The following is an 18,194-nucleotide window of genomic DNA, read 5'->3' on the forward strand; positions in this document are numbered from 1 at the left end:
CGCAAAACCATTTAATCAACATCACCAAGGCGATGCATTTTCTTCATCTCCGTATTTTCTTTGGTATTATTCTCTTTCTTCTTGTGGCTTTCCTCTAATATTTCACTATATGTACAGGCGTGCCCAGCGTTCGCAAAGAGAAACTCCCCGTCTGTTTCGGTTCGGACGGGACGACGTGACCGGCCTTCCGAAAAACATCTGAACTTGCGTAACTTGACTGCCGAACTGTGAACGTTGAATGGTCGCCTAAATCCGGTGCAGCAACGAAGCGTCGTCAGACGTCAATAACCCAAGCTGGCTGCATGCGTGTTGCGTGATATAAATGATATTGAACTGAAGCACAAGTTGGCTGAGCGAGTCAGGGTCAGGCTATTATTAAATAACTTTAAATGCTTAACTTTCTCTTCATTCTCCTGAATTTGATGAAGATCTTTTTCCACTATTTACGGCTTAATGAATGCGCTACTTTCAACTTTTTGAAGGTTTATGACTTACGCCAAACTCATCATAGCTGCAAAGGTGTAATTTAGCCACATTGCGGTTAGTCCCGATGGGTTAAATTTCTGTATGAGTTGTGCGCGAGTCGGTCGGTCGATGATGATGTGCAAAAGCCCGCCCTTAATGTCGTTTGAAAAAATCGAATTGAGCCACCTAGCGGAAATAGCTTTCACCGCTTTCTTCCTGCAATTTCTTCTGCTATTATTGCCAAAAAAAGTTCGTTCGTTGCTTTTACGGTTCAAGATTTTCCCGGAGGTTTTTCCTAAATCACCTTTTGTGCCATTTCCATTCGAATCATTATACCGTTTGTTCCGTTAACAGGAAATAGAAAAGTTTCGCTTTCTAGATTTAGCGTAATTCCGCCAGCATGAACAATGGAAATGCTCATAATGAATCAGATCAAAGGTACTATAAATGTTATTCAGTGACCCCTGCAGGAAGACAATGTCAATTCGATTAACCTGTTTTACACATTTATGAATTTATTTAGCGTTTTGGAAGAAATCGAAGCACTTGAAGCTATATTGTTTTCTGAATTGGATGTCACGTATAGCCCTAGGTAATGCATAAATTTGACGCAATTGCTAATGAATGCTAATTTATATGGACTGTCATCCAACTGCCACTTCTCTAGTGGAAGGCCAATAGAATTCCGACACACATTATACCCCTCTACTGCTGATGATGCCAATCAACATTATGTCTGCCTGACTCTAGTCATGAAATTCCCAGCTGGTTATCCAGACCAACCACCGTCAGTGAACTTGAAAAATCCCAGAGGCCTTGGAGATGATTTTTTAGCCAATGCTCTTAAGTTGTGCAATGAAAAATGCCAAGATTTTTCTGGGAGCCCTGTTATCTATGAAATAATTGAGGTAGTCATTTTCTCATCAAATTCTACACAACATTTCTAAATCATAACCATTTCGGACCAATGCAGTTGTTACGTGAATGTCTTACAAATAGCAACAGACCCACAGGCCATTGCACCATCTGCTTGTTTGACTTTCATCCAGATGATGTGTTTACCTATACTCCTTGCTATCATCATTTCCATTCCCACTGTCTATCTCGCTTCTGTGAGAGTATGCAAACACAGTGGAAAGAGGAGGATGACCAAGAAACTGCCAATAATCCTAGGGGTTCCAACTGGAAGGAAAAGAAAACGAAACAAGTGTGAAAGTTTGCATACTATTCTAATTTATTTGTACAGCACAATTCAACCTCAATATTTTTGTTTCATTTTTACAGTTTACTTGCCCTGTTTGCCGCGAAGTGATAAACGTCGAGTTAGCTTCTCTGAAACTGGCACCTCCTCCGCATGAGGTTGAGAATTTTCAAGAACAGTTTAGTAAAGATGCCAAATTCACAGCTTGGAGGAAAGAAATGGATAAACAATATCACAGACAAAAGACTAGAGGAGGCATTATTGACAAAGACATGGAGGACAGTCGGTTTCTGGTTGTTACGGAGAACACAGCTGCAACATCCCCCTCGACAGCGGAAGCCCCCTCGTTTACAACGGAAAAAGTTGTCCAACAGTCACAGAGTCAACCCGAAATCAAAGCAGCTCCAGTTCAAGCACCTTCCACTAGTAAACCAGTCGCTAGTAGGCCCGATTGGTCTCGTCCACAGCAACACAACAGGAGACCGGTGCGAGGAAAATGGATCCGTTCATCTGACAGCAATGGCAAAGAACGGCCAGTCCCTGCTCAAAATATCGCACGCCCATCGAATCCCCCCAACCGACAATCGTCAACTGAAAAGCACAATTCTCAACCCCGACATCGTGCAGAAGAGTCGACCCTTCCCGTAGCAGAACGTCCCTACGGTACGGCTCCTCATCCTCCTCCTGCAGCTCGTTCCAACGGTACGGCTCCTCATCCTCCATCTGCAACTCAAGTTCGTCCACCCCCAGGTTTTGCGCCGAGGTAAGAACATCACATGGTTTTGCGATTAGCTTTGTTACTCAACACCGTTATTATTATCTGGCGGAATCAGGTGACCAAAGTGGATACTCCCAGTGCTGTTTCCAGTTCATCAAACAAGACATTTGAAGCTCTGTAGATATCCTTTCTCGTTACTAGCCCGTATCTGGTGTATCGGGATACTCTCCACTTCCCTCTCTTTTCATTATTACCTGTTGGGAAATGCTGATTTTACGTAAAAATAAATGTCATCGCGGTATACGACAACGGTTAGTGGAATTCTTTATCTTCTAGATTTCTTGCAGATTTGACTTTGTTGCCCCGTAACGTTAGATAACCGCCATTGTTTATCAAGTGTTGAAATGTTACTTGTTGTACGAAGTTGGAAATAAGTGTGAAGCCACGCAGGTTAATGAAACAGCTGTGGAGCTGCGACGAGTGGAGCAAAACGTTTCACAAGCAGACACACATCGCGTAATAGAGGCTTACTCCGTTTCGGAACGATGGTCTTTTTCCTTTTCCCGGAATCGGTCGCTTGCGTTCTGTGCGACTGCACGCTCGACTAACAACCCCTCCGAACTTCGAATTTCGTCGTTTCTTAAAAACTGAGCACGAACGTTATCATCGAAACAGAGTTATCTTTAGTGAAAGCTAAACGGTGTCTAATTCGTCGTTTCTGTTCGAGGCCGAACTGTTATCTCTGACTCATGTAGACCTGTCGTAATGGTTGGTATTTGTTTTTTTTTATTAAAGTCCTTATTTCTTATCATCTTTCGTATATGCTTGGCTTAGTTGCCTGCCGGTTCGCTTTCACTGCACAACGCAAACATTTGTTTTGTTACGCACACATACCAAGCAAAAGTTTAAAAATATTCACCCGTTGCAAAGGTGAAAACTTTTCATTTGTCGATTGACCATGGAGCTGCAACAGTTAATTGAACCGTCTGATTTTATTGAAGGTATTGCTTTTGTATTCATACTAACGATATTTTCTTCCGGTATTTAAAGATATGTTGATATTTATGCCCAGGTGTGCGCAGTCGTTGTGCCTTTATGAAAAATGACATCACGGCCTTGTCAAAAGGCTGCCAGTTTTGGAAAGTTCGGTCCGGAACAGATTGGTATCTACGTCGGTTTTGGTTGGACACGGAACGGATGTGCCTTCGCTATGTTCCTTCACAAAAACTGTTTTGGAATTCATGTCCAACGCACGGTAAATATATCCGCTTTTTGTTTTTCGACCTATGCACGTTATAAAATGGAAATACTGACCTCCCCAAAACTGTTCACGTGATAAAATCAAGACAACATATGCACTATTTTTGTTGGACTTTGGCAGTGTAATAATCATTTGTCACTATATTATCTTGTCTCCACTATTCTATATTGGGCATAAATCTCGTTTATTATTAATTTGAAATGAATTCTCAGTTGACTTGATGGAAATCACGGAGGTTCGACGATGGAAAACGGATTTTTATCAACAAATTGAAAAAAGAGGAAATTCAAAAAAGCGGTTGGACTCGGCATTGAGCAAAAAAATGTGCTTCACAGTCGTATTTGGTGAACGTGAATACAATCTAATTGCTCAGGACGAAGACACGTCGAGCTTGTGGCTGTCCACTCTCAAAAGACTTGTCTGCATTGTTCGGAGCGTTCACCATGAAAATCAATATTGGATGTAATAAGTGCCTGAAAGAGAAGTCATGTTTTATTTAAACATTCTAATCCCTTTTTTTTTCTTTTTTTTTTTTTTAAATGTCAGATGGTTGAGACTGCAGTTTAGAAAGGCCGACGAGGACAGGACAGGGGCACTGACCTTTAAACAAGTGCGGGATTTACTCGAACGGATCAACATCAAATTGAGTCGCAAATATGCAAAGGATCTGTTTAACGTATGTACCTTTCTAAGATTTCAAGGATATACTATTAACGTATTTCAAAATTACATCGCTGTTGCAATTTTATAGGCTGTTAACGTGGACAAGAAACAGATGAACGGAAAACAGGTTTTAGACTGCCAAGAATTCCTCCAGTTTTTTCGTAACCTCACTAAAAGATCCGAACTGGAAGAGATTTTTGAAACGTAAAAAGCCAAATTTCTGATGGGTCCATTTTTTTGTTGTAAAATCTATAACTTAAATGATTTAGATATGCTGTTTCGGATTCGGCAGCCATGACCGCTGATGAGTTGAAGATCTTCCTGGCTCAGGAACAGTTTTTGGCTGTCGATACACTCCAAGCAAACGCCCTGATTTCCAAACACGAAGTCTCTGACGCCAAACAAGAAGGACTACTCACCATAGCTGGTACAACAATCATGACAAATTTCATTTTTTTCTTTAATTTTGCTAACATAAAATGGCTACAGGTTTTACCTCATTAATGAAATCATATGATATCGCTATCGAAGACCACCAAACACTGTTCCAAGATATGAATCAGCCGTTGTCCGCTTATTACATAGCGTCCTCTCACAATACGTAAATACTCTTCAGTTTTACTCTTTTGTTAATTTATTAGTGACCATTCGAAAAATAAATCTTTTTTGAAGGTTGAGTTTTGCTAAAGAAAAATTTGCACTCGCATTGATTGACTGTGCTATTTTTTAATGTGTACTAAGAGCGTTAATATTTGTTACTCTTTACAGATACTTGAAGGGTAACCAATTAACCAGCAAAAGTAGCGTGCAGGCATATATAAAGGCTTTGGAGCAAGGCTGCCGTTGTGTTGAACGTTTGTTATAAAGCAATAATCACTCGATGGTTTCCTTATGGTAAATTTTACAATTGAATTATTAATAGTGGATCTTTGGGATGGTCCTGCCGGAGATCCGATTATCTACCATGGGCGTACTTTAACATCTCAAGTAATGCTAACGGATGTTCTGATGGACGCTATAAAGCCCTACGCTTTTAAAGTTTCACCATACCCACTGATTCTCTCTCTGGAGTCCCACCTTTCGAAAAAGCAAACAAGGAGACTGGCCTTCTTACTCAGCGATATTCTTGGAGGTCGTCAAGTTATTCACCAAGATTTTTTTTTTTTTTTTTTATGTTTAATACTATAAAGTCGCCTTCTTTCTTTTTTGTTAAAAGATATGTTGTATACAACGCCCGTTGATGATTCAATGAAAGCGCTGCCAACTCCCGAAGAATTAAAAAATAAAATCATCATCAAGGCCAAAAAACTTGGACAAACTGATGGTGAATCAGAAGCCAACGAAAGTAGCGATGACGAAGAAGATAAAAACGAAAGTGACTTCGACGATTCTGATGATCCAGCTGATGGAGTTAAATCGATGGATAATACCGTTTCAGCTTCGAATGTAATAGAAGATTTGGATTCATTAGCCGATAATACAGCGAATGTCGGGCGCTCACCAGAGGAATCTGATTCATTGACGAATAAAGTCACCCCAGAAGAACTTTCAACTGAATACGCAACGAGGGACAAAAAAATACGAATGAAGAATCAAGAAATGGAAAATCAAAGAAAGTTGGGAAGTTCGGATATTGCAAAGTCATCAGATCAAAATTCAAGTGACGTTATGGACAGTGTAAGTTGCTACTGAAATCGCTTAGGCTATTGCAATTTTTCTGTACTTTCCTTTAATGGCAATGAAATGTTCCTTAGGATGACCAATTGTACAATCTGTCAGATTTAGTAAATATTTGCGAAGCGAAAAAATTTGGTGGATTTCATCAAAATATCGAAACAGGTAACATAACATGGTCATTTCGCAAATCGAATGAATTCAAATTCCATCGCTATGATTAATTTCAGGTCGATGTTTTCACATCTCGTCACTTTCGGAAATAAAAGCAAAAAAACTAATTCGCCGTGAGCGATCGAGTTTCATTCAGCATACCAGTAATCAACTAGTGCGGATATACCCGAAAGGCTCGCGAACTGACAGTTCGAACTACGACCCATCACAGTTCTGGAGCGCAGGCTGTCAGATAGGTTTATAAATAATTATTTCCTTCTTACCATAAAAGAAAAAAGAAATACTATCAATCAGTAAATTGAATTGTCTAGTGGCTTTGAACTACCAAACAAGTGGAATCTATAAAGTTATCAACGAGGCATTTTTTCAAGTTAACGGAAAGTGTGGATATGTGCTTAAGCCAGCCGTCTTGCGTAAGCCAAAAATGGGAGAAATTCCGGAAGCGGAAGCTGGATTGTGAGTTTTGATTTTGATTAGAAATGATCACGTAAAGAAATTACTATTTTATAGATCGGGTAGCAAGGTTGTTCGACTTCAAATTATAAGTGGACAAAATCTCCCGAAATTTGAAAAGAAAGTCATTGATCCCTATGTTACGGTTCAAATCATGGGTCATCCGGCTGACCGCTTTAAATTCAAAACAAAGCACGTAGACGATAATGGTATGTTTTGACCAATTTTAAGTTACGCTTTAATTTGCATTTTATATTTATCTCTATTTATACCCAGGCTTCAATCCCTGTTGGAAAGAGACGACCGAATTTCGATTACGACAGCCTGAATTAGACCTTCTTGTTATTTCGGTTAGGGACAAAGATCCTATGTCGGACGATGATTTAGTTGGTGTAAGGGTAGTCCCAGTTAAAAGTTTAAAATCAGGTGTGTATAGAAGAAATATATGTGTATCTATCATTGAGAAAGTTAACATCCAAGTTCTCGTTTTGTGTAAGGTTATGGACATATTTGCCTATTGTGTCGAGAAGGAAATCCAATACCGAACGCAACTATATTCCTTCATGTATCAATTCGTGATTTGCCATCTGCATAGTAGGATTCTGCTAGCACTTCTTCCGTACTTGGTTCTTCGATACCGTGCGGTAGGCGACCATAAAAAACAAAATTGTAATAAAAACTATCCAATCCAGTCAGACTCAATAATAACAAAGGTCCTTTTAATTACTGAAAAGCTTTTTGCGGATTGACTGCTGATGCTATGTCAAATCATATGCTTACCCTTATGTCTAAAACTGTCCTTTTTTTGTTAAAAAAAGTATAAATACATGTCTATGAATATTTGAATCAAATTTATGAAGATGGGGGGGGGGGGAGGATCTCTGAGTTACAAAGAACAGTCAGAAATATCTGTGTTTCAAATATACTCTTAATATTTACCACAAAATGAATGGTTACTTGAAACAAATAACCAATATTGGTTTGCGAAGCTTCTGAAAGAACATTATCCAGCCATTTCTTTTTTTATTTGTTATGCATTACGTTTCACCGCTCAAACGAGCGGCTCACGCTAGAATTTTTTAAAATGAACAAATACACCTATTATTTATTAAGCTTAAATATAATAATAGTAGTAAAAAAAACACTAGCATCTTGCTTATTTTAATATTTTTCTAACATAACTTCCAAAACGTTTTTTTTTCAACCCTGCAAGTTGCAGGCTGCAACCGTTCAAAACATGGAGAAAATATTTTCATATTTTGACGTCCAATATCGTCTGCTGTATTCAGTTGACACTACTCATACCTCACTGTCACCGGTTGTAGCAGTTGTTTTGAATACAATTTTTGCAGTGCTCCATCAGTAGTTTTGCATATATCACATTAGGATGGGTTTATTAAGTAATCCATCCGATAAACAATTGTCTCCTTTATTGTTAAAATTTGTTGGTAAGCAGAAGGTGCTGTCCAGCTTGTTTTACATTGGAAGCATTGTGTGGTTTGTTTGTCTTGCCTATCGCCAGTTCAACGCCGGTAAATTCCTCATAAAATTTTATATTTTGTTTATTATACATTGTTTCATGATAGGAACTTATTTCTCTGAAAATGCATTATTACCTGGTCTTGTACATTCAAATTTTAAGGAAGATTTCCTTGCCCGTCAGTATGTAGCTGCCATTAAAGTAAGCCTAAGTTATTTCAAAATGTATTCCTACATACATTTCATGAATTTTAACAATGAAATTGTTTTTGTCTTGTGTAGGCAGAAGCTGAAAGATACCCAAATGGAATGCCCCATGCATTCATTGCTGCTCAGTTCAAACAATTAGGATTAGATACATTCACCCACAACTTTTCTGTCAAATATCCATTAGATGAAAATGAGGTTTTATTGGAAAATATTTATTATTTTTTTCAAAATTTAGTTACAATTACATTCTTTTTCTTAGGTTTATTCTGGCAAAAATGTTTATGGCATTTTAAGAGCTTCAAGAGGGGCTAGTACAGAATGCCTTGTAATGTCTGTTCCTTACCGACCTCCTGATTCTGTACTGACGGGAACCAACGCTGGAATTGCCGTTATGCTTTCACTGGCAGCATCTTTTCGGGGTAATTATGAGTATTAGCGTTGTCTATTGAAAACCGTATTCTGTTCTCTTTTTTTTCTTTATTTATTATCATTTTTTACATTACAATATTGGGTAGGACTAATCAACGTAAATTCTTTTTTAGCGGCCTCATACTGGGCTCGAGATGTTATTTTTGTTGTAACCGAGCATGAACAACTTGGTATGGAAGCTTGGTTAGAAGCTTATCACTATACATCGTCTGGTTCAAATTCAATTGATTTCGGGCAGTTGGATGCCCGTGCTGGTGCCATACAAGTGCGTCATCGTATATATTGTTTTCGAGTAAACCAGCTAATCCATTGAACAAATATGCATATTAGGCTGCAATCAATTTAGAAATCCCATACGAAAAGATATCTCATATCGATGTACGAATGGAAGGGTTGAATGGGCAACTTCCAAATTTAGATCTCGTTAACCTTGTGCATAGACTGTTCCAGCAGGAGAGATTTACAACCACTTTGAAAGAGAGGGTGAATTTTTGTATTAATTGTCGTCATCTTGTAGCTAAATCTAAATAATCGTCCTTTTATAGGAGGACTATCCGGATCCTCTTAGCATGGAAGGTTGGATATATTCCGCTTCGTCATTACTGACTTTAATGGCCTCTCAAGCAACTGGAGTGCCCACTGGAAACCATGGCCTCTTCCACCGGTCTGTGATGTCCACTTGTTTGTTCTACCATGAAAACAAATAGTGACAAATTTTTTGTTGCCTTGATATTTGTCTCCATAGGTTTGGAATTGAAGCCTTAACAGTGGCTGGCTCGTATAAGAGAGGGTGGCACGGATCAAATTTTCTGTTGATGGGAAGGTAATTTGAAAATGACTGAACGTAGCTAGCCATTCGAGTGATGTGCACTAATGTTATCATTTAAATTTTTGCTAGAGCAATCGAGGGTATCATGAGAAGTTTGAACAACCTGCAAGAAAGATTTCACCAATCTTTTTTCTTTTATCTATTACCTGCTACCAATCGCTATGTTTCTATTGGTAGTCATATATTTTCCAACATTCTATTTCCGTAACTATTACCCTTTTTTTTATTTTTAGGTGTATATATGCCGCCATTTGGGCTTATGATTGGCTCGATGTTATTACAAGCTGTTGCACTTTATATATCACGAAAAGAGAATCCAAATGAAAAACAAAATTGGAATTTCCTTAATTTAGGCTCGTTTGTGTTGTATAGTACGATTTGTGGTTTGCTTTTTTACTCAGCGCCCGAAAAACTTACAAGATTTAATCGTTCTATGGCATTGGGGCTAAGCACGGAAGACGTTGTTTTTGGAGGATTTTGTATGCTCAGCGTAATTCATTGCATTTTAACTTCAACTGTTGGCGTCAGGTATTATGATTTTATTTATTGAAATTGTTCTTATTTAAAACAAACACTTTCTTTTCACATTTAGAATGCTGTCCATCCAACGATTATCTGCCAATTGTGTTCAATGCGCAATTCTTTTACTAACATCTACTCTGATGTACGCAGTTGCGATGGGCAATATTTCCCTAGCCGTGCTCACTTGTTTTATAATCAGTCCGGTATTTTCCATTGCCAAACCAGTTTCCCAAAGGTTTGCATTCGTTTGTATTAAATTCTTGAAAACCTTAATAGCAATTTTTTCATTGGTATTAGGTTCTTGAAATATTGCCGCTACGCTGTGCTAATGTTAGTACATCCTCTATCGCTGCTCTTTATCGCTACACTTATTGATACTTACAGAGTGTTTCCGGAGGAAATAAATCAACCTTGGAAATTTTTCGGTAAAACACATACAGCTGCCCAGCGTGCTCTGATTTACGCGGTTGTTGATGGAACGTTTTATGGAAATTGGCTTTTCTTTGCTGTATCAACTCTTTACTTGCCGCTATGGTCACTTGCCTGGGCAAATTTGGGTAATTTATCACGTTAATAAAATTTTGTCGCCCTTTGTTGTAAATTCCGTAAGTCAACCGATTACATTTTCATTGTTTTTTATCACGCATTCACGTGTTTATAGTACAGTTTGCCGCAAATTTAGTAAATGCAGAATTGCAGACATATAGATATAAAATAAATGAGGTAATGAAACAATGATTAGGCCTACTCATTACTGATAGTGGATATCATATCTGGTAGACTGAATAATGACTGATGATTGATGAAAATGTGACATTGTGATTGTAAAAGCCGTTTTTTTTTACAGAATTCTGTGTTTCTGTCTATCGGTTCTGGTTGCTGAAACTCAAAATACCTACAGGCTTTAACTTCTAACAGATTAGCGTCTGCTTATGTTCTGCCTGTCGAAAGTGAGTGTCGTTCAAGTTATATCAGTGGCAGTGGTCAGCATTTTCACACTTTCTATCTCTAAATATTGTAGAAGGAAATTTATTGCTCAGTTCTTGTAGTTTAACATGAAAGTGAATGAAAAGAATCTCATAGCTATCGCCAATGCCTCTAATTTGGTTATCGATAAAGAAGGCTGGCTTAATAAAAAAGGAGAATCTAACAAGGGTTTCCAAAAACGCTGGTTCGTTTTGAAAGGAAACCTTTTGTACTATTTCGAAAAGAAAACTGACAGAGAGCCAGCTGGAGTGGTTATAGTTGAAGGATGTACTGTGGGTAAGTTGCAAATTTCTGACAAAGTTTAGCCCTAATTTATAACCATATGTTGAATTTGGTTACAGAGTTGTCAGAAGAGGATGAAGCATATAGCTTTAATATAACTTTCCATGGTCCAGGAGATCGCACTTTTGTTTTAAGTGCAGAGAACCAGGAACTGATGGAAGAATGGATGAAAGCAGTAACTTGTGCTAGCTATGATTATATGAAGGTTATGGTAACTGAACTACAAAAGCAAGTAGATGAACTTCAAGGTATTGTTTTTTTCAAAAATATTTTTATTTTAACCAATATTGATTGATGCTGTGTTTGAACAGAGCTTGAGCGGTTACGGAAACTTGGATTGAATAGTGTAACAGATGGCTTGGCAGTACCACCTGTTGTTCCAGCCAGACAACGTCATAATCCTTTTAACTTGATAGAAAGGGAAACTAGTTCCAATGTAGCCACTCGAAAAGTAATAAAAAAACAAAATTTTACCTCCATTCATAATGAGTATGGTCAACAAATTAAAACATATAGAGATGTATGGAAGAGGGAAAAGAGAGCTAATTTAACCAGTGTTATCAAAGAAGATGTGCTGATAACTTTGTAGGTCTTGTAAGTAGATGTGATTGTAATAAGATTTGACTAATGTGGAGGAGCCATATGTTGCCTTCATATATGAACTTTTTAAAAAGCATGTTTTTTCAAAATAGTGTCCCCTTTTTGATCTCCTGATGTACTGTAATCAATTTTCACTTAGTGGCCTCTGATTCATATCTTCTTATAATAGTATTGTCATGTTTCATTCCAGGTGTTTTCAATTTAATTCTGTTTAACAATATCGGAAAAATTTACGACTCAAAATACATGATAAAACAATGTTTTCATAAATGATAACATTTTTGGAATTCAACTTGTCCTTGACTGTGTCTCTTAGCTAGTGGCTCTATAAATATTCCTTGACTTTTACACATGTCCGTTATTTTGTCATCGGTCTCGTTTCAATTAAAATTGCTAATTTTTTTTTTACATTTAAGAAACAATAAATTTTTGGTTTGAAATTCGATTTTTGATTTTATACAGGAATGTAGAAAGAATCTGTCCGCATTTCGACCCATTTCTTAAAATTATGCGGACATACGGGCTCGGCACGGTCGGCATCGCCGCACCTGACCCGCTGGCCGCGCCACACGGCGGACACAGATTCGAAAAATGTAGCGTATATTTATCAAACTGTAGCGCAACTTCACTTTGGAGTTTGCATTGGCTTATCATCTTGTCAACTTTTCTTCAGAACATTGAAGTGAATGCACAGTCATGGCTCTCTTTGAAATTTGCGGAATTAATTCTCGTTCAAACTTCAAAAGCACTGAAAATGACGAACTAGAAGGCGTTATGACGTCTCTAAACACCATTGGGAACCCTTGTCAATTAGCCTTGCCACCATTGGGTTGTGTAAGTTCACACATTGAATTTGTCAGTTTTAGCATTACTCTCAATCTTAATGTAATGTTTTTAATTTTAGCCAAGTAACACATACAGCAAGAATCCTGTTGATGAAAATGGCAGAGAAATGAAGATAAACTATGATCATGGTACCACAACACTTGGTTTTAAATACCAGGGAGGAATAGTCCTTGCTGTAGATTCTCGAGCAACTGGAGGACAATACATTGGTAAATATATTATTTTTCATCAGTGAGTCCATTGTTAATTGTATTTTTCTAACCCCATAGGATCTGGCTCAGTGAAAAAAATCATTGAAATCAATGACTTTTTACTTGGAACTATGGCTGGTGGTGCTGCTGATTGCACTTATTGGGAGCGTGTCCTTTCAAAGCAGTGCAGACTTTATGAACTTCGCAACAAAGAACGTATCTCTGTGGCTGCTGCATCTAAACTGCTTGTGAACATGGTATATAACTACAAAGGCATGGGACTTAGTATGGGAGTCATGATTGCAGGGTGGGACAAAAAGGTATATATATATTTATGACATTCTTCTACTTAACCTTACCATATTTGGTTTCAACTCACACAAATTTTCTCTAATTTTGCCTTAATTGTTAGGGTCCTGGTTTGTACTATGTTGATAATGATGGAACCAGAACTCCAGGGCAGGTATTTTCTGTTGGATCAGGATCACTTTATGCATATGGTGTGCTTGATTCTGGCTACAGAAATGACCTTACAGATGAAGAGGCTTATGAACTGGGTCGTAGGGCCATCTATCACGCAACTTATCGTGATGCTAGCAGCGGTGGTATTATTCGAGGTAATAATTAATTGTACAAAGTTATTTATTTAAAAACAAATAATAATAGTTCTGTTGTTTTTAGTGTATCACATTAAGAGTACCGGGTGGGTCAAGATTTCTGAACAAGATTGCACGGAGCTTCATTATCAGTACGAAGAAGCTGAGCGTAAATCCAAATAATTTTTTTTTTCAATTTCATACAATCTGAACATCTTCATTAACAGATAAGAAATACATTGAATGAAACCCTATGTTATAGCAATTATATAATTTGGAGTTAAAACGGGATTTATCCTCGGTATGTAACAGCTGAGAAGAACGATAGATTAATTACCTGTGCTTATTGCAAGTAAACCTACTCTTGTCTGTATATCATGTGTTTATGTTAATATTTTCATGCTAAAGCTTAATGGAGTGTAAGTGCACATGAAGAACCGAAAAAGGGTGTCAATAATTTTTATAGGGAAAAGAAGTAAATCTCTCGTTAATTTACTAATTTGTTTGTCAATATTTGAAACCTATAGGAATGTAATCCTCGTCGTCATCCACGTCATCATGCGTGTTGCAGAGGCCGAGGAATACTTAACCGCAGTTCAGCTTAAAGAACATTATTCTAAATGAGAAAAAGGTAATTAAAAAGAAACTACTTGTCGTATTGTTAAGAATTTAAGATGTGGTTCATAAAATTGAACAATGCATGCCATGTCTTATTTTATTGACACATAATCACAGTTATATAATCGTTAGTTTAACAATGTTTTAAACATTTTGAGTTCTATTGCAGTTAGGGCTCAGGCCCAATCTTCTACTGTATGTTGCCCCGTTTTCTCCGCCGAAAGTAAGCAAATAAAAAAACATCGCGGGTTTTCTCCTGTGTTCCATTGCCACAGTCAGGAAAAATATTCTTTTCCTCAGAAAATTGTAAGTTTTATTTTTTGTCTTGAACCCCCCCCCCCCATACTACATACCTCCATAGTCCATACCCTATAATCTCATCAGATTTTTTTTATGTGATGTGTATCTTATTATTCATTTCTCGTGAGTCGTGAGCTCGTGATGTAAGCTCCGGAAACAGAGTTCGGAAAGCAATCCATCCGTTCCGTTCCGTACAGTCAAACGTATTAATCGTGGAGGAATCTTTTGGCTGCCGGTAGGTGGCTAAAATCATGTCCCCCAGCCACCAGGTGACGCGAGTGTCTTCGTTAGATTTTAGAGAATTAGATCAGAAACAATTGTTATTTGTTTCCGAGACGCTGATTGTGATTGAAAATGTACTCAAATTCAATTGCGGTGTCGATCTACATTTTCAGTCATGAAATGGTAATGCTAGTTTGGGTTTCTTAAATTTAATCAATCTTTAACGTTTTTGTCTGAATTTACAGGCAATCTTGCAAATAATTTCCACATGGCCAAATAATGTGACGACGTGGGTCGAAACTGCTGTCCATTTTACATTTTACCGAAATGTCGTACATTGTTAGCTGTACCTGTAAGGCTGTACGTCTCATCTCTTGCAGAAACACTTTAAGAGCTGGTAAAGTAATTTCGTCGATCAATTTCCCTGCAATAATGCAATATATTTCATTAGTTGATGTTCAGGTTGGAGACGGAGATCCCTTTGTTCAACTGTTGCAGAAATTGAGAATACGGCAAATTTTGAGCTTCATGGCTGTTGTATCATTAATGTGGTTTTGTTGCAGCCAATTGGTGAAAGGTGTGATTGAGTTGAGTTGAGCTGCAGCTGCTGCATGCAGTTTCTCGAGCTGGTGTTATCCCAGAGTCACTGCAGGAAGACTTCTTGAATAATTATTATGATTGATATTATTGGTTGTAACTTGGTAAGTCTTTTGGTTTGATTTCTTTAAATTGATGATAAATGATGTGACGTAGAAAATTAGGGGTAATATTTCTTCCTTCCAAATATTTGTTACCATTCAAAGATAGCCACATTCTAGTTAAAAATTTTCTTCCAATCAAACTAAAACAAAAATTCCCACTCTCATTAATTTTAAATTTAATGAAATGTATTTATACCCTTTATTTCACATTTCAAAATGTTATTGGCTCGTTAAGGTTCTTTTGCTTTGTAGGAGTTCATGGTCAGTTTGATGCTGTTTGGAGTACAGACATACAGTGGTTTTGCAGTCCCTTTCCAGTTGAGAGATGCTCTGAAATGGAGCTTGTGCAGGCTTGCAGTTCAACATCACGCTTAAATGTGTCATTTGTCTATGTTGGTGTCGATGCAGTGCTGAACAGTAGCGTAAAATAGTAATTGTTGCCTGATGGCTGTCGGGCTTTTTTTATCGGCTGCGTTTTGTCGTTATGTCATCTCTTGCTACCGGCGTTGAGGTAATGCTTGATGTACAGTCTCTTTCCATTATTGACTTTTAGTTAAAATTTCCCTTCTCATTTCAGTTCAATCGTTTGCCACCGAACCCATAGATAAGATCCATTGGTGAAACTGATGTTGCTGAAATTCAAGACTCATCAAAAATTTTGTACATGTAGGTAAATTACAAGAGCATATCTGGGCTCCCTTCTTCAGTGGCCCCGTTTCCCTAACTAACCACTAACCAACGCCCGCCGATGGTCACTCACTCGCTGCGACAATCAGGAGGAAGAGAGTGGACTGGTCGAACGGGGATTTGCAAGGCGCATGATTCGATGATAACTGTTCCTCGGCTCTCTTCGCTCTTTTTCCGGTTTCTCTTAACCACGGCCGGGTAATCTCCCTGGTCCAGTCAATCGAGGCAGTGTCTCCCCCTTCTTTGATTGGCTGCGTATTGAATTGGACGGTTTGTTTAGTAAAAAAACTAAATATAATTAAATATGGAATATAAAATATAAACCATTATATTCGTTTTAATTAAATGTTTATTCATTACCATATGATAAATTTTAAATGTTTATTCATTTCTTCATTGTATGCCTAAATGCTAGTCTATTTGTTTAAACTCGCACATGCACAATCAAGAAAGAGAAGAAACTGCATTGATTGATTGTGCAAGAGAGTTACCTGGACAAGGAAGAAGAGTGTGCAAGGGTGCAAAGCCATTTTAGCTAGGGAACAATTAGACATGGAAGATTTACAGGTTAGACACATGATGCTCCAGAAGTTTTCATCAAATTACCCAAATCCCAATGGCTGATGAGTGCTGAGTGCCCACCGGTGAGCATTGGTTAGTGCTGACAGTTTCCAAACAACTATAACGATGGTGAGAATCTCGCCCTGAAAGGCGAAAATATTTTGTTATAAATTTCAAACAATATATAGCAACAGCAATCAATAATACCTCAAATCTATCAATGTTACATTGTCCTAAATTAGAACTAAGTGGCAAAGAGATAGCAGCATTAGAGATAACAAAACAGAATTGCATCTGGGGAAGGCATCAATATCTTTAAGATTTACCACAATTTGACAGGGGAAGTTAACCTGAAATGTTATCATAAAAATTAAATGACAGTAGAAACTATTTTGGAAGACATAGTTTGCATTATTGGATTGGATAACTTGATTTCTATTGTCACAAGCACCTAGGTCACACGAAAGTTCAGCTGAAATTTAAGCTGAAACATTAAGTCAGAAAGCAACAAGTTAGCTGTATGCTGTGTTATCTATTAATTAAAAACAGTCCAACTTACCTAAAATTCCTAATCTAAATTTGTTTAGATTTGTGTAAGTAACTTATGCTGTGTTTTGTATTGTGTAACTTAGGACCAGACGAAGCCAGGCAAGCTCTCCCATTCCAATGGTGCTCTGCAATTATCAATCCTACAGAAGAAAAGAAAGATTTATAACAGGTAAGGTTAAGTGCAGAATGACAGGAATAAAGCTAAAAAGGTGATACAAGTGATTATTAATTAAATTAGATGCCCAGTCCCTAGAGTGAGGATCGAATGAGCCAGGAACATGCTGTTGTTGTCAGATAGGGTAGTGTGGAAAGGATTTTTCACCTTCATCAACCTTCACCGCCATTTGTGATTGACTTTACATTTGCTGTTGCCTTGTAGTATGTAGCCTAGTAGAAAGCCACAATGAATAGAAACACATTATGAATAACTGGCAGGTTTACCTTACCAACACTGGGTGTTTTCACTTTCAGCAATCCATTGTCCAGCACTGTTGCCCATCAGGTGCTGAAACGTCGGGAATCACTTGCAGACAACATGAACGGATATCTGTCTTGAGTGCCTTCTCCTAATCTCCTCAGACCTCAGTGTAGAAGTTGAAGTGGCGTTCAATATCACCTTGGGGATTTCGTCTTTTGTGATGTGTGATGCTGCGTTGGCTTTTTGATGAAATTTTGCATGGAGAATATTACGTGAGTATGAAAATTACTTGTTACCTTTTTTGTAAGTTCTTTCAATTGATTGAGAGTCAACGAGCTAGAGCGGACATTGTTTTCATGTTAACTTTTAAACGTTTCTTCTTTCTGACACTAGACGGCATAGACTTTGATAATTTTTTACCTGTCAGAATCAGTTTAGCTACGTTTACTTTGCACATCTCTGTAGCGATTTCTCAATACTACTTCAAAAAATTTTGGGTGATAACTGTTAGTTTCTGTTTCAGCAACAAAGCTCACTTGTTAGATTTTTCAAAATGTG

At 37.7% G+C, this 18,194-nt stretch overlaps 5 protein-coding genes and 2 long non-coding RNA genes across 13 annotated transcripts; 6 read left to right on the forward strand and 1 right to left on the reverse strand.

Annotated features, from left to right (window-relative positions):
* The first annotated feature begins 688 nt into the window (after positions 1-688).
* LOC124194612 (E3 ubiquitin-protein ligase RNF25-like) lies at positions 689-2,690 on the forward strand. Of its 2 annotated transcripts, XM_046588875.1 has the most exons (7): positions 689-753; positions 820-903; positions 989-1,057; positions 1,133-1,373; positions 1,439-1,672; positions 1,750-2,429; positions 2,500-2,690. In XM_046588875.1, the coding sequence occupies exons 2-7, from the start codon at positions 866-868 to the stop codon at positions 2,501-2,503; spliced, it is 1,266 nt and encodes a 421-aa protein (XP_046444831.1). In that variant the 5' UTR covers positions 689-753; positions 820-865; the 3' UTR covers positions 2,504-2,690. The 2 variants fall into 2 exon arrangements, with proteins under 2 accessions (XP_046444831.1, XP_046444830.1); XM_046588874.1 differs by having other exon boundaries at positions 693-903.
* LOC124194610 (1-phosphatidylinositol 4,5-bisphosphate phosphodiesterase delta-4-like) lies at positions 2,561-7,455 on the forward strand. 4 transcript variants are annotated; one of them, XM_046588870.1, is made up of 18 exons: positions 2,561-2,695; positions 2,835-3,152; positions 3,219-3,385; positions 3,457-3,639; positions 3,858-4,107; positions 4,192-4,321; positions 4,397-4,512; positions 4,578-4,735; positions 4,798-4,909; positions 5,077-5,162; positions 5,231-5,440; positions 5,525-5,985; positions 6,063-6,147; positions 6,213-6,392; positions 6,468-6,612; positions 6,667-6,818; positions 6,886-7,035; positions 7,107-7,455. In XM_046588870.1, exons 3-18 carry the CDS (start codon positions 3,343-3,345, stop codon positions 7,202-7,204), a joined length of 2,559 nt encoding a protein of 852 aa, XP_046444826.1. In that variant the 5' UTR covers positions 2,561-2,695; positions 2,835-3,152; positions 3,219-3,342; the 3' UTR covers positions 7,205-7,455. The 4 variants fall into 4 exon arrangements, with proteins under 4 accessions (XP_046444826.1, XP_046444825.1, XP_046444827.1 ...); XM_046588869.1 differs by having other exon boundaries at positions 2,564-2,695; positions 2,809-3,152; XM_046588871.1 differs by lacking the exon at positions 2,835-3,152 and having other exon boundaries at positions 2,598-2,695.
* A 347-nt stretch (positions 7,456-7,802) lies between these two features.
* LOC124194615 (glycosylphosphatidylinositol anchor attachment 1 protein-like) lies at positions 7,803-10,724 on the forward strand. Its single transcript, XM_046588884.1, has 12 exons — positions 7,803-8,141; positions 8,196-8,290; positions 8,371-8,493; positions 8,558-8,717; positions 8,841-8,992; positions 9,058-9,210; positions 9,273-9,391; positions 9,473-9,550; positions 9,626-9,729; positions 9,790-10,084; positions 10,149-10,313; positions 10,376-10,724. Exons 1-12 carry the CDS (start codon positions 7,997-7,999, stop codon positions 10,650-10,652), a joined length of 1,866 nt encoding a protein of 621 aa, XP_046444840.1. The 5' UTR covers positions 7,803-7,996; the 3' UTR covers positions 10,653-10,724.
* Positions 10,725-11,007: 283 nt separating this feature from the next.
* On the forward strand, positions 11,008-12,211 carry LOC124194616 (sesquipedalian-1-like). The gene is made up of 3 exons (XM_046588885.1): positions 11,008-11,341; positions 11,407-11,591; positions 11,655-12,211. The coding sequence occupies exons 1-3, from the start codon at positions 11,134-11,136 to the stop codon at positions 11,934-11,936; spliced, it is 675 nt and encodes a 224-aa protein (XP_046444841.1). The 5' UTR covers positions 11,008-11,133; the 3' UTR covers positions 11,937-12,211.
* A 339-nt stretch (positions 12,212-12,550) lies between these two features.
* On the forward strand, positions 12,551-13,834 carry LOC124194617 (proteasome subunit beta type-5-like). The gene is made up of 5 exons (XM_046588886.1): positions 12,551-12,781; positions 12,852-13,002; positions 13,063-13,304; positions 13,397-13,601; positions 13,666-13,834. The coding sequence occupies exons 1-5, from the start codon at positions 12,644-12,646 to the stop codon at positions 13,761-13,763; spliced, it is 834 nt and encodes a 277-aa protein (XP_046444842.1). The 5' UTR covers positions 12,551-12,643; the 3' UTR covers positions 13,764-13,834.
* Positions 13,835-14,235: 401 nt separating this feature from the next.
* Positions 14,236-16,437, forward strand: LOC124194618. Its single transcript, XR_006874993.1, has 5 exons — positions 14,236-14,903; positions 14,966-15,117; positions 15,183-15,421; positions 15,674-15,932; positions 15,999-16,437. It is a non-coding gene; the product is annotated as an uncharacterized LOC124194618 (long non-coding RNA).
* Positions 16,438-16,475: 38 nt separating this feature from the next.
* On the reverse strand, positions 16,476-17,986 carry LOC124194619. Of its 3 annotated transcripts, none has more exons than XR_006874996.1 (5): positions 17,665-17,986; positions 17,541-17,605; positions 17,229-17,358; positions 16,877-17,153; positions 16,476-16,812 (listed from the first exon to the last, which is right to left on the reverse strand). It is a non-coding gene; the product is annotated as an uncharacterized LOC124194619 (long non-coding RNA). The 3 variants fall into 3 exon arrangements; XR_006874995.1 differs by having other exon boundaries at positions 17,435-17,605; XR_006874994.1 differs by having other exon boundaries at positions 17,229-17,605.
* Between the last annotated feature and the right edge of the window lie 208 nt (positions 17,987-18,194).

This window comes from Daphnia pulex, chromosome 5, assembly GCF_021134715.1.
Source record: "Daphnia pulex isolate KAP4 chromosome 5, ASM2113471v1".
NCBI lineage: Eukaryota > Metazoa > Arthropoda > Branchiopoda > Diplostraca > Daphniidae > Daphnia > Daphnia pulex.